Below are 14,517 nucleotides of genomic sequence, written 5' to 3' on the forward strand. Positions count from 1 at the left end.
TAACAAACTATAAAATAATTCCCTATATTGTCTTCCTAAACTGCACCATCGTTTACTTTCAACCTAAATCAAATTGTTAATAACAATATTTAAAAATTGTTTTCATTTTCAAATTAATATGCTTATTTAATAATTGTACATTATGGCATTACCCAAAATATATGAGAATTTAAGGGTTGCTTTGAAAATTATTTTGATACAATTTTCAAAAGCATTTTCAAAAGTGAAAAACTATAAAGCTAGTGGGTTTATTTTTAATTTTCTGCCTCTTGAAAGTATAATGCCAGGATTTCATTATCTACTCATATCATTGACAACAACTTGAAATTTACTGTGGCATTATGTTTTGTAAATAATTTAATTGTTGAGAACTAATCTAATGAAGAATCTACTATAACAAAATCAAAATATAACTAAGAGAATGGAGTATATATATGCATATATATACTTGTTATGAAAATATTTTGAATATTAAAGATATTTTTCAGGAAATATTTTTGTCATGTTAAATAGAAAATAATATCATTTTAATGGTGCATTTACCCCTTTCTATGATTTTTGTTTTAGTCTTACATTTTAAATTCCTTGTGGTCTTTAAAGAAAGATATAAGATACGTAGGTAGTTAAAAAACAAAATGCAAATTAAGAAATATCAGGGAAACAATGATGATCTATATATAATCTAATACATTAGGGATTACATTTTAAATTTATTACATTTATAACTATCATGGCTCTCTAACCACATCATTTCTATTTCTTTAATAATTACTCTTAATTCAAATGCTGAGTTCAGCATTTCCACAAAAGATGAATTTTATGGATATTGCTTTGGTTTGATGACACTAATCTTCACAATTTGATGTCAAATAAATGTTGGTTGGAGAAAAAGCACTATAAACTATTCCTCCTTTTGAAATATGAAGATCAGTAACAAGATAGGGAAAAGAATCAATAACACGACTCTTTAACTATTGGTCCCTGATTACCAAAGGCAAGAATTATGGTATTAGAAATATTGCTTGCAATTCAATAATGCCTTCAATATACAAAAGCTGAAAATGTTCAAGCCAAAAGTTTAAGAATTTACAGAAAGCTTTAAATCTTAAAATTAAACAGGAAATAAGAAGTGCCAAGAGGAGGTGAAAACTCCTAAAAACATAGAAGACCATTTGAAAGTCATTACTGGCTATGACCTGAACATTTAAACAAACCTTTAAATGATAAACATATTACACATAAAAATGATAAGCATTTAAAAAAAATTTATGACTATTCTTAACCTCTCCAAACAGAATTTGTTCAACTCTCTATAAACATGTATAAGAGCCTCACTTAGAGATGTGACAAGAATTCCTTAAAACTAAAGAGAAAAAAAAGAAAAAAACACTTTTCATTTTTACCTAACACTTAAAGATTTAATTAAGTATAAAACATTAGGAACATACAAATATGTCAGTATTTAAAGAAATAGGATAGACAATAAAAATATGAAGAATATATACTTTTCAAACAATTTGAATTTGTATTATGAAAAGGGAATTTTTAAAACATGTTTTAACATATGATTGAAGTCACCTAAATTTACAAGCTACTAGATACCTATCTTGATATACACAGCTTGTATTAAAAAAAATCTCAGTGTGAAGGTGACTCACAATCCTTTCACTACATGAAAAATAATCTCCTCTAAAACATGCATAACTATTAAGCCTCAAACCTAGACCTAAAGAACTCCAGGGATGAATCACCCACCATGATCTAAGGTAGTTCATTCTACTTTTCACTGTCAAACTATTAGGAAATTTGTCATTACATTAAGGAAAAATCTGATCCTATACAACCATGGGTTCCTCATTTTGCCCTGTGAAACCAGTTATAACAAATCTAAACTGTTTTTCACTTTTTAAAAAATTTATTTTCTTTAGACATTTGGAGATAGTTATGCCCAATCTAGCTTTCTCTAATCCAGACTAACCATCTTTCGGTTAGTCCTTGTATGGCACAACTATCATTCTCTCACTACTGACAATCTCTCTTTGGGCCCATTTCAGTTTGTCAATATCCTTCCTAAACAAGTGGCACCCAGAACTAAACACAGGGGCTTGGATATATACATGAAAGGAGACAGGACTACAATCCAGCATGAGTGGTTTAACTTGGAATTTTGGTGCCTGAGGCAAGCAGCAGGGAGTTGGGGAAAGGGGAAGCAACAGTACTGGCCTACCACTTGCCTTTCTACATTGCTGAAGGACTGGCTGCTGTTGGAGAAAAGCAAGGCATGAGCACTAATATATTTACCACCCTGTGAATAAACCCAGATGACCACACTCCAGTTATAACCCTGCCTTTCTCTGGACACTAAATTTATATTCAAGCAATTTTAGCTGCTGTTTCATGCCATTAACATACATTGAGTTTGCAAAACACTATAAACTGCTGCCTAACTATGCCTTCCCCATCCTTTATTTATGAAGTTGTTTTCTGAAACTAGGTTTAAGAACTAGCAGCTATGAGGATCAAGAAAGGTTTCATGAAGAAGATACATTCCAGTGTAGCCCTGAATTAAACTAGAGATTTTACAAGGCAGAGTTGAGGAAGGAATGGTTTCCAGGCACAGGAGACCATCCGTGGAAAAACTGGGACAATGTTGAGTGTGTGAAGAATGGTAAGGTCAATTTGGTTGGAACAAAGAGAGCATTAGGAAGCATAATGTAGAATAATATCTAAAAAATAGGCTGAAACCAAGTTGTGACAGGTTTAAATGCCAAAAGGAGGAATTTATATTTGATCTTTGGAGTAATGGGGAGCAACTGGAGTTTATTGAGGAGGGGGCGCAAATTGTTCATACTGATACATTAGGAAAATTACACTGTATGGAAAACGAATTTGAAAGGGGAAAAACATGAGGCAGGGAGACCAGTGGGGTCTAAGTGATAACTATTTGAACTCTATGGTGGTAGCAGCAGAGGTGATCACTAAGTAGATGAAGGGGATATATGAGAGATGTGGAGACAGATATGATTAGAAGTAGTAAATAATTAGAAATGTGGTTGAGAGTCAGGCCTAGAGACGGGAGGTCCTAGGTTCAAATCTGGCATCAGACACTTCCCAGATGTGTGACCCTGGGCAAGTCACTTGACCCCCATTGCCTAGCTCTTACCACTCTTCTGCCTTGGAGCCAATACACAGTATTAACTCCAAGTCGGAAGGTAAGGGTTTAAAAAAAAAAAGAAATGTGGGTTTACTGAGAATGAGAAATCAAGCATGATAATGAGGTGGCAATCCTAGGTGACTAGAATCATGCCCTTGAAGAAAAAGGCAAGTAAGGAATAATGTGGGATTGGTGTATAAGATGATAATGAACTCTGTCTCAGACACATTCAGTTTAAGACACAGAACATTCAGTTCAAAATGTTTAGTGGAGAGTAGGAGTGTGGGACTGAAACTTGGGAGACGAGGACAATACACTTAGAGAAGGGAGTCATTTACAAGGAGATAATTTAATGCATGGAAGCTGACAAATTCACTTCTTAGGGACCTTGTTTATAGAGAGAAAAGGATGCAAGACAGGACTTTGTGACCACTTAGGTGAGATATAAGGTAATTTAGATAACAGAAAATAAGTAGCAATCAGACATATAAGAATACGAAGAGCCAGAATTGTTTTAAAGCCCACAGAAAATATACATGAGGTGGTGATAAGGAATGTCTAATACTGCAGCAGGATAAAAGAAGACGATTGCCTAGAAACAACCATTCAAACTGGAAATTGAAAGATGGCTGGTAATTTTGGAGAGGCCTGTTTCAGTTGAATTATGAGGCTGGAAACAAGACCAAAGGGCTTGTAATGTGAGTAAAAGAAATGAAAGCAAAATTGAGTGCAGATAATTTTTCTTAAGTTTGCTGTAAAAGACAGGAAAGGAATAGCGGAATAGATTGACAGGATGGTTGTGTCTAATGAGGGCATTTTTAAGGGTTGGAGAGATCTGGGTATTTTTTTATAGGCAATATCCTTTGACTGGGTATAGAACACTAAAGATTATAATACCAGCAACTAGAAACTAGTGAAAAAGTCTGTAAGGAAAAGAAGGGAAAAGAGAGTAAGTCATTTTCCAGGTATATACAGAGATTAAAAGTAAAAATATTAAATAAAGTTCCAAAATTGTAAGCAGAAAATTATTAAGCGACTGGGAAAGTTAGCTCAAGACCAGTGTTATCTCTGAAAAAATAATTCTTCTGGTTCATTTAAAAATATCTTACCAAAAATTCATTTTGGATTAAGCATATTTTCTTAGCACATATCAATTATTTCTGATATCAATGAGATATTCACATAACTTAATCTTATAGCAATAAGGATATTTATTTCAGTGACCGACCCCTCAAAAATCTCTCTTTACCTCTGTGAGGTCCACATCATGAGAAGCAAGTTGTTTTTGAGCAGCTTCTAATTGACTAGCTATTGAGAGCTTCTCCCTTGTAACTTTCTCCATCTGAGTTTCTAGTTGGGCCATATTCTGAGATAATGCAATCATCTGCAAGAGGAAACAAATTCTCTTAAGTAAAAAGACACTCAAGCAAACAAAACAAAAAAACCAAATGTTTCTTAATAAAAGCTCAATCCAGCTATCAAAGTGTACCTTTGGGTTATTTCTCAATTACAACTTCTCCTAGAAACATTACTTTATTCCCTACTTGTCCATTACATACATTGTGTGGTTCTTATTCATTCTTCAAGCCTAGGCCTCTATTTAGGAGCTAGATTATTTTTAGTCTAAGTCTAAAATAAGAACTTGATATTTCTCCTTCAGAAGGGTTTTCCCCAAGGGTCTTCAAAAACATCAGGTTCATATGTTGTTCCATCAGTTAGGAATTACAGAATCTAATTATTAAAAGGATCCATAAAAGTCATTTTGTTCAACCTTTTAAAATATGCATAATTCTTTATGCTACTTCTCAATCAAGGGTTTCTCATATAAATAAGTAAATTGAGAATGTTTATCTCCTGATCTATAGTTTAAAGCTTTTAAAGAAAAGAGTAACATTTACCATGACAGTTTGCTGTCATCCTTCAAGTCAAACTCTTTTTGCTTGCTAGAATTTTAAGAGTCTTAATTTGTACTATCTATATAAAAGAATCACTTTTTGTCAGAAGAAATATAAGAAAACTTACCTTTTATCTGTGCAATGAAAGCACTAACTATTTTACTATATCAATGAACAGAAAATAAATCTGAAACGTAAAATTTTACCTGCATAATTTGAATTTCCCAAAGAATATTTAAACAAATTTTGCTAAAAAATGTTATTTTTATTAATAAATGTTAATAAAATATTAAATAATAGAGCACTAAAATATTTCTCCTACAATGCAAAGCTAATATAAACTGAAAGAATAGAGACCCAATGGTATTCAGAAGGATTTAGGAATTATTCATTTTTCTGAGGGAACTGTGGAGAACTCTGCTTTTAACTCAGGAAGAATGAATGTTCAATTCATCATCAAAATACTTAAATCTACTTGCAATCTTTGGGCAATATTATTCTCAGCTTGCACTTAGCCAGAGTATAACAGATAGATATAGCATGGTGTAGTAGAAAAAAACCCAAAGGACTTGAGAGTCAAATGCCCTTGTTTCTAGTTTAACTGATCCATTTGCCTACTAAGTAATTCTGGGTAAGTTTTATTTTGCCACTTTGAAAATCAGTGTCCTCTCATGTGCAAAATGGGGATATATATCTATATCTATGCATTTATAAATATATGTACAAAATATATTTAAATATGTGTATATATATACCCAAATATATACATAAATATATAGACACATGTACCACAAAGCCATTGTCATTGATTGATATAGGGAATTACATGAGTAAGAAAACAGAAGTCAAACAAATAACATTTTAAAAAGTATTTATTAAGGACCTGTTTCATGCCAGGCACTGTTAAGCACTTGACATATAAGCATAAAGAATTAAGCAATCTTTATTCTCAACAATGTTATATCTAATAGGAGTTCTGAAAATAGTATGAATAAAGACGATAGTTAAAACTAAGAAGTGAGAGGAGGAAGTAGGGGTGCAGAGCAGGAAACAAACAGAAAGGAAGAAGAAATGAATACTAAGACAGGTAGGACCAGGATGGAAGAGTGTCACAAAATCTCAGAGAAGAGAAATATCCAAGAGGACAGGGTGGTCAATAGTGGCAAATGTTGGAGAGAGTCAAGGACTAAAGAGCAAGAATACATCATTAGATTTAGCAAATAAGAAATCACTGAGAGAAGAACCGAGTTCTTACTTGAATAATGAGATGGAAAACCAGAATGCAAAAGTCTGAAGAGTGAGGGAAGTAGAGACAGTGAACAGTGAATGAAGTCAGCTTTAAAAGGAGTGTGCCTGAGAAAAGGAGGAAAGAAATGGGACAATTGGAGGGAATGGTTCTATTTAGTGAAGACTGTTTATTTTTGGGGAAAGGGTTCACTTAGCCTTGCAAGGCAGAAGAGAAATTGTTAGGGTGGGGTTAAAGACTGGAAAGGAATGGGATGAATGTATGTGTCAGAGGTGGGACTTGAATATACATCTTCTGGTTCTGAAAGCCAGCTCTCTATCCACCATACAAAGCTCTCCCTTGATAAAATATATGGTACAAAAAATTCCAATAATTTACTTGGCATTTTTTCAATTTCCTTGAATGATCCTCATTATTATATAAGTATAATTATAGTTTAGCCATTGCTACCAAAAAGCAGCAAATCTTAATTGTCAACTAGTATAAATTATATCTTCATTCAGGACTATCTATGGTTAAAACACATGTGTGATGTTAAAATTCTTATGTTGCTAATTGTATATAGCATATCAACCCCAAACTAAAGCACACAACTAACTCCCCAGTGACTTTCCCTCATTGCCCCTTCCCCTCTGCCACTTAATGGACTTTTCTGGCTGACTTCCTGTCTGCTCCCTCCTAGATCCACTTCCTGAGGTCTCCTCTCCTATTGTCAAATTTTCCTTTTCTCCATTTCTACCATCTGGAAACCAACAATGTAGAAGCCACAGGAGGTGCCCCAACTGCATCTGTTACTGGGACAGAAGTAAGAAACACAGCTGTAGCGCTGCTGGATCTTCAGAATACTGACATCAGGTAAGTCCTTTACTTTGACAGGGGCAGAAAGTATAGACAGAACAATTGGGCTAAGAGAAGTTGGTGCACATTTTTAAACTTGAATTCTTCCTTGTTTTATGATCAGAGATTATTATCAAGATGTACTTTCCTAATGAAAGGATACAATTCTATTCCATAAATAATAAAATTCTTACTACAAGCTGGGAAGTATGACATAGTCAACACAGTGCCAGTTAAAGAGATCTAAGTTAAAGTTCTACCTCTGACACATACTGGCTGAGGGAACATGGATGAATTAATTACTTTTGTGGCCAAACAAAACAATGACAAAAACTCAAGATCAAGTCCTACTTGTTTTAGGTAGGACCTAAAAGACAATAATACTTCTTGATTACTACCTTCAAATATTCAAATTACTAATAGAAAATAAGTAGCTTTTGTTATAAATTCATGAAAGTCTCAGGGGAAATATAGGGAAAAAAAGCGCAATATATTCAAAATCCCCCTCCCCCCAGATATCTTCTTTTTTCAGCAATTTTGTTTTATGAGTCGCCAGATTAAAAAAAAAAACTGCTATCAAGGACAGGCGTAATCAGAAAAGAAGATAGGTATGATAGCAGTAAAGAATAAAGGGATAGAACAAGTGTTGTACTGGTATCCATGAAATATTAAGATAACTAGAGAAAGGCCTACAGAATGTTAGGTAGATCCCTTGAGAAGGGCTTATGTATTGAAAATTAAAAGACATAACCAAAAATTACACAACTTGGGAAAACAGAGAAGTTGTGATCAATAAGACAGAGGGTATTTCCACATCAATGAGGTCGTGATCCCATTTAAGAAAGGTTACCTTCTTTTAAGTTTACTATGTTCCCAGCTTTGTAAAGTACTAAGGAAACAAATAGAAAAGTAATTCAGACTCTCCAAACAAGGAGCTCACATTCCAATGAGGAGACAATATAATGAAAGAGTTCAGCTGAGAGTCAGAAGGAAAAGTCCTTTGGTCCTTAGGATAAGGTGGCAAATCAAATGTTAAAGCCTCTTCTTTAATGCCATTTCCACTGAAAACTTGATGTCAGTTTCTGATGTCGAACCATTTAACAGGGTACCAAAGACTCTGGGGGTTTCTCCATCTTCAGTGGCTGCAATTTTTGCAGAAACAACTGCCAGGCTTCATCTGCAGAGAGGATGCCTCCCAAGATGAAGGCTGAGGGCCATGGCTGGGAAGCATGACCATTCTCAAGATTCTTGGATTCAGGGTTCTGGGGAGTCCCCATGAAGGGAAATGGTGGAGAAGGAAGCAGCAGTGGTTGGACCTGCCCGGCACATATTGTTGCCCGTCTCTCCCTCAGGGTATTCCACGGTTTTTTCACTGAACCTGGGTTGCCTGCCTTGTGAAAGACTGCTGGTTGGCAATCGGTTGGGATTGCTGGTCTTTCCTCTCTCAGAGGTGCTTCTGCAGAGGAGGGCTGGGCTGAAAGCAGGACAAATGGTCTGGGAGGTGCTGCTACTCCCCAGGCTCCCATGCCTATCACAGCACTAGGCTTCATATCATATTGTCTACCAGAAAAATGAAATGTTTGCGGGCTGTGCTCATCTTTTTAGCCATGTGACAAATGCTTTCTGTTTATTAAACTTCACCGGAAATTTGTGATAGCCTATGTCAATATCTGAGTCGTTATCCATTTCACATTTCTGGTATCAATAATTTGCTTCAATACATCAGATATTTTAACTGTATGGACATCTTGTTTTCATCATTTTTCTCGTTTTTTTCATTAGGCATGTAGTAGTTGCTTCATAAATACTATTGGTTGTCTCTTAATTGATAGTTTGATTAGAGATGGCTAATTCAGAAACAATTCCCACACATCAACAATCAGTTATGTCCTGTTTATCATGACAGTCAGCCTCATTTTTGTGATGATCGCTTCTGAAATAAATTATTCATCATGTGTAAGAATGGGCTTTTTTTCTATAGTGGAAATGCCTTTAGTCTCCCATTTCTTGATCCTGTGCCATGCTTTCCAAACAAATTTTTTGCTATTCTCTCTTCTGCCCACCTTGCTTTGAAGTCACTAAATATTATAGCATATGTTGATTCCAGTTTAGAGGATATTATCAGTAAAATTCTTTGCAGAATTTCTGTAATTCATTCTCTAAAATAGATGTTGCTGTATAAGCCATTGTAGTCTTTGTGCTTATATGTATAATGAGCACAATATACAAAGATGATCAAGGTAATTATTTTTACTTTTGCCTTTGAAAGTATGAGGAAATTGTGTCCTTATTTTCCTCTCTAAAGGAGGGTGTATAAACTAGGCTCTGTAGAGCTATTATGCCTTCTTATCTTCTGACTTCATTATTTCATTATGGTGAGAACATGAATAATAATAGCCCACTTCAATTCCTCCAGTCATTAATTCATTGGTCTTTGTAGAAGGATGTAACATCGAGGGTACACATTCTTCAATTACATTTATAGAAGGTTTCCAAATAATAAGGTTCTGAGCACCCTCTATCCCACTCTGTGTCACTCCACAGATATCCCTAATAAACAGGAGGCAGGAAGGGGAATAGAAAAGAACTAACCTATTTTGATTTGTTTTGTTTTGTTTTATAGACTGGTGAGGTCAGTCTCCTTGGGGATAAGCTTCTTTTCTGCTGCAGGAGGAAATCTTCATACAGAAGATGGAATCTGAAGCCTTTCCAGCATAGAAGAACGTGCTAGAGCTTTCACTTCTCTGGGACAGCATACTAAGAGAACCCATGATCATGTGGCACTGTAGAATATTACTTTTGTGAAGAATAAATATTTTATATAAAGATTAGAATGATATAAATTTCATGAATAAAACACAAGACAAAGCAAAATGAGAGAATACTGTCATAAAGACTTAATAAAAATAAGACAAGGTTATAAATTTTAAACTTGTTTAATAAGGGGGCTCACTGATATCTAAGAAAGTACAAAAATGGATTTTCAACCAAAATAGACTTAAGCATTTAACACCAGTTACCGTTGCTCCCAGATCTTCCCGTTCCTTTTTCATCTCTTGCCTCAACGTTTCCTTTTCACTGAATCGTTTCTCTTGCTGGACTTCGAGTTCTTTTTCAAATCGACTCTTCTGTCTCTCCAGCTCAGTCTTTAACTGCTCACACTGAATTAAACTCTATCAGATAAAAATTCATATAATTGCTGAGTTAAAATACATAAAAATGTAAGAACCTAAATTTTAAGATTTTTAAAATTAATTTGAAGATTTTTTAAATTCTCATGTGGGAACTAAAAAAAGATTATCAACCTTGACTATAAAGCTAAATATGGAAAATAAACTTTTATATTTTCATATAATTAAACTAGCTTCATGTTTCTACTGAGAGATGTAAGATAACATAAATTAATGGATAAATTGATATTTCTGAAGGTTTGGGGGTCTTACAGTCAGTAATCTGATAACAAAGAGGTCAGGAAAAACTAATTTCCCATTACTCACTCTGGGTATAATATAAAAACATTCAACAGTTAGATTTTCACTCAGGAATACATTTACATTCTATAAGGAAGAATTCAATAAACAATTTAAGAATATGGCATTGAATTTAAAATCATATATAGTATTGTTTGAGATTTTACAATAATCAACCCTCCTTAAAAACATTCAGGTCATGCTTTGTTTGACTCTACTTAATATGTTATAAAACTAGGTAATAAATTATAAGATCATAAAATCATAAACCCAGTGACTATCTGATTATGAAAAATGATACACTATTCCTAGTTGAATTTTAATCTTTTTTTAAAACAGGGAAATTGTTACTTTGCTCAAGATATGATTATTTAGGAAAGAATTATTTTCTTCAAATTTTCATACATGTTCTGTTTCATGATGTTATTTTCTTGTCTTACATATTTTGCAAAAACACAACAATCCATAAAAAAGGTATTGAGCGAGAAAACTAAATAATTTGTATCATTTTAGCATTAAGACAGCCTTTCTCAAAAATATTAGCATCTCATCTCTCCAGCATCCTTTGAATTCTTAGAAATCCAGGCCCCATAATACCAATAAGACAATTTAACAAGAAAGATGCTAGTAATTTTTTTTTTAATTTTGGGAAAGGATATGCTTCCCTCTAGTGAAAAATGAGAATTAATACACTCAGTCTTAAATCAGGGAATACTGTGAAGCATTATTTCTCCTAAATCATTATTCTCTCTCATTTAAGGAATTTATAAAAATTATAGCTTCCATAAAATTTTGTTTTCATCACATACATGAATTACTGACCTAATCCAGACCACAATTAAAAAAGTACCTGAGTTTGATCTTGGACTAATGCTCACTCTTCCCTCTTTCCTCTGTATTTGATTATTCTTTCCCAGAGCCCCTCTTCCCTTTGTTTTCCATGAAGTGCTGACCATGCCATATCCTTCCACATCTAGTTACACCGCTGTTCATTAGTTAGAACAACTTCAATTTAGAGGTGAACTCTTCCCTTTTTCTTTGTGCTTATCACTATCATACAGTAGAGTAGTTTGCACACCAAAGGTGCTTATTGAATTGGTCTAACGGCTGCCCCAATCTAACTAGTTCTGCCTCTGCTGCTGACCTCTGGTCAAACCGGTTCCCTACCTTTTGGAAACTAAGATCAAAAGTTAAATGTTGGTAATATAAGCAATGGTTACCCAGAACTGACAAAGAACATCTATGACTCAATCAATCACCAGGTATGTTTTAAGCATCTAATATGCCCCAGGCATTGTACTAAGTAGTAGGGATAAATGCAATGAATGAAACAATACCCACTCCCAAGGAACTTATTATGAAACAAATACTTATATAAGTAATACAAAAGAAATACCAAGAGAAAAAATATACAAAGTAATTTAATACAAACTAGTTTGAGAGAGTATGGGTAGCACAGTAGATAAAACACTGGGCCTGGAGTCAGAAAGACCTGAATTCAAATCAGGCATCTAATTAGTGGTGTGACCCTAGGAAAGTCATTTCACTCCTGGGTGCCTCAGGTTCAACTGTAAAATGGATACAATCATAGCAAACTACCTCTCAGGGCTATTGTAAAAATGATGAGAAATCTGTAAAGCACAAGTACAATGCCTGGTATATTTAAAATGCTCTATTAATGCTAGCTAGTAGTAGTAATTGGGAGATGAAGAAAGGTTTCATGTAGTTGGAGTTTTAGCTCTATCTTAAAGTAAGAAAAGGACTCTATAAGGTGAAAGTAAAGAGGGAATGTTTTCCAATTACTAAAGATGGATATGGAGACTGGAGAAAGAATGTTAATTGTGCAAAGAACTGAAGCCAACTGTGAACTTTAGATTACTCCACCCGACTTAGTCTAACAAAACCAGTAATGTCTACACCCATACTTAAGGATTAAGTATTTAGGACAATGGCCTATGACAGATATGTGTTAGCAAATGACAAATAAGAAACAACTGACAGACCCCTGGGCTGTCCTAAGTCAAGCTTAAGCTACCATTGCTACATGTGAGATGCAGGAAAGTGATGTAAAAACAGTCTATATATTTCACCACTTCCTTTCTCTGGGCCTTTTCCACGGAGAGGTAGCTCTGGAGGCAACTTGCTGAGTGTTTTGGCATCATGGCATGGTGGCAGATATTGTCCGGGTTTGGCAGTGAGTTTTCCTTGATGCTATACTATACTGGGAGAAGCTTAGTAGCCTAGTTTAGGCGAGGTATCTTTCCTGAGCTCTCTTGGAGTTTAGGCTAATTCTTTCTCCTTTACCTCCCAAACACTATCCTCTTAGAAAAGCCTCTAATTTTCTTCAAAGACCTCGTGGTGAAGGTCTTTGAACTCCCCCTGGCACAGGCCAGGTGGGAGAAATCCTATACTCTTTCTCTCTCTTCTCCTTAATTCCTTCCCTCTATATTAATTAAAATCACCATAAATTTCCAAACTGACTTGGGTATTTTATTTGGGATTCTCTCTGGCGACCAAATTAATTTAGATTAGTTCACAACCCTAAAATTATCCTTACACAACCATAGAATTCCAGCATGAGAATAAGGCCCTAGGGAGACTGGAAAGATAGGTTAGGGTAAGGCTGTGAAAGGCTTTACGAGCTAAAAGGTTTCTATTAGAACATAGAGGCAATAGGGAACCACTAACGCTTGCTGAACAAAGGAGTGACAGGGTCAGAGCTCCGCTTAAGGAAAGTCACTGTGGCTATGGTGAGGCAGGGTGGTGAGAGTTACTGGACAAGCCAACAAACAATCAGTAAGTCAATTCTACACACCATGCACTGTTGCTAACAGGAGAAATACAAATGGAAGTAGAACAAAGATGTCCCTGATTCAAGGAGTTTATATTCTAATGAGGGAGAAAAAAAAACACAGACAGGGAAAATTAAAGGGCAGATGGGCGACTAAGAGGTAGGGAAAGGCTTAGTAGTTAAAAGTCTGGAGTGTGTCAAACCAATTAGGAGGAGAAAAGTGAGAAGAGCTTGAACTAAGGTGGTAGCTGTGTACATAGATAGCCAGGTAGAATGCTGTGGAGGTAGAAATGACAAGATTTGGCAACTTAATTATATGTGAACGATAAGCAGCAATGTGGAACCCAAGATAATAATGTCAGGAAAAAATGGAAAAATGGTGATGCTTCAAATGAAAATAGAAAAGTTTAGGGTGGGATGGGGAAAAAATAATGACTTCATTTTGGACATATTAAATCTGAAATGTCTAATAATTAACTGATTAGAGTAGAACTCAGGGTAGAAACTAGGGCTGGAAATATACCTGCAAGTCAATGGCATAAAGACACTTAAACTCATGTGAGTTCATGAGGTTACCGAGAGAGTATGGAGAAAGAAGAGTACAAGGCCTTGGAGAAAGCTATGAGGAAAACTGGGAGGAGATGTGATATGAAGAAAGAGGATCAAGAGAAAACCAAGAGAAGGAAAGTAACAAAAGATAAGACAGAAAAGTAGGCAGAGGTGATCAAGTATCAAATGTAGCACATAGATCAAGAAGGATAAAGACTAAAATATAACATGAGTTTTAGCAATTGATACCTCTTTGTTGGTAACTTTGCAGAAAGCAAATGATCAGATGATTAAGATAAGAAGAATCAAGATTTCAAAGGGCTGAAGGGTAAAAAAGAGAAGTGGAGACAGTGAGTCAAAATGGCATTTTTAAGGAGTTAGGCTAAGAAAGAGAAGAGGAAAAAAGAACAGTAATTTGAGCAGATGGCAAAAACAAATAAAAATTTTTTAAGGATTGGGAAAACTTGAATATATTTGGAGGTAATAAGAAAAAACCAGTAGATAGAAAAAGGCTATTGTTCAGAGATGGAATGAAGAAGGTTATAATCTGCTGCAGGAGTCTGGAGAGAATCAAT

At 34.9% G+C, this 14,517-nt stretch overlaps 1 protein-coding gene across 17 annotated transcripts in view; it reads right to left on the reverse strand.

Moving 5' to 3' along the window:
* SDCCAG8 (SHH signaling and ciliogenesis regulator SDCCAG8) overlaps window positions 1-14,517 on the reverse strand; it is a 269,240-nt gene that overhangs the window by 179,133 nt on the left and 75,590 nt on the right. For all 17 annotated transcript variants that reach the window (XR_008915854.1, XR_008915855.1, XM_056814172.1 and 14 more), the window contains 2 exons: window positions 10,153-10,305; window positions 4,404-4,538 (listed from right to left, as the gene is read on the reverse strand). Coding sequence is in view for 15 of the 17 variants with exons in the window: in XM_056814172.1 (XP_056670150.1) it covers window positions 4,404-4,538; window positions 10,153-10,305 (288 nt within the window). In the remaining 2 variants the exon portion in view is untranslated. The remainder of the gene's footprint in view (window positions 1-4,403; window positions 4,539-10,152; window positions 10,306-14,517) is intronic.

Source organism: Monodelphis domestica, chromosome 2, assembly GCF_027887165.1.
Source record: "Monodelphis domestica isolate mMonDom1 chromosome 2, mMonDom1.pri, whole genome shotgun sequence".
Classification (NCBI taxonomy): domain Eukaryota; kingdom Metazoa; phylum Chordata; class Mammalia; order Didelphimorphia; family Didelphidae; genus Monodelphis; species Monodelphis domestica.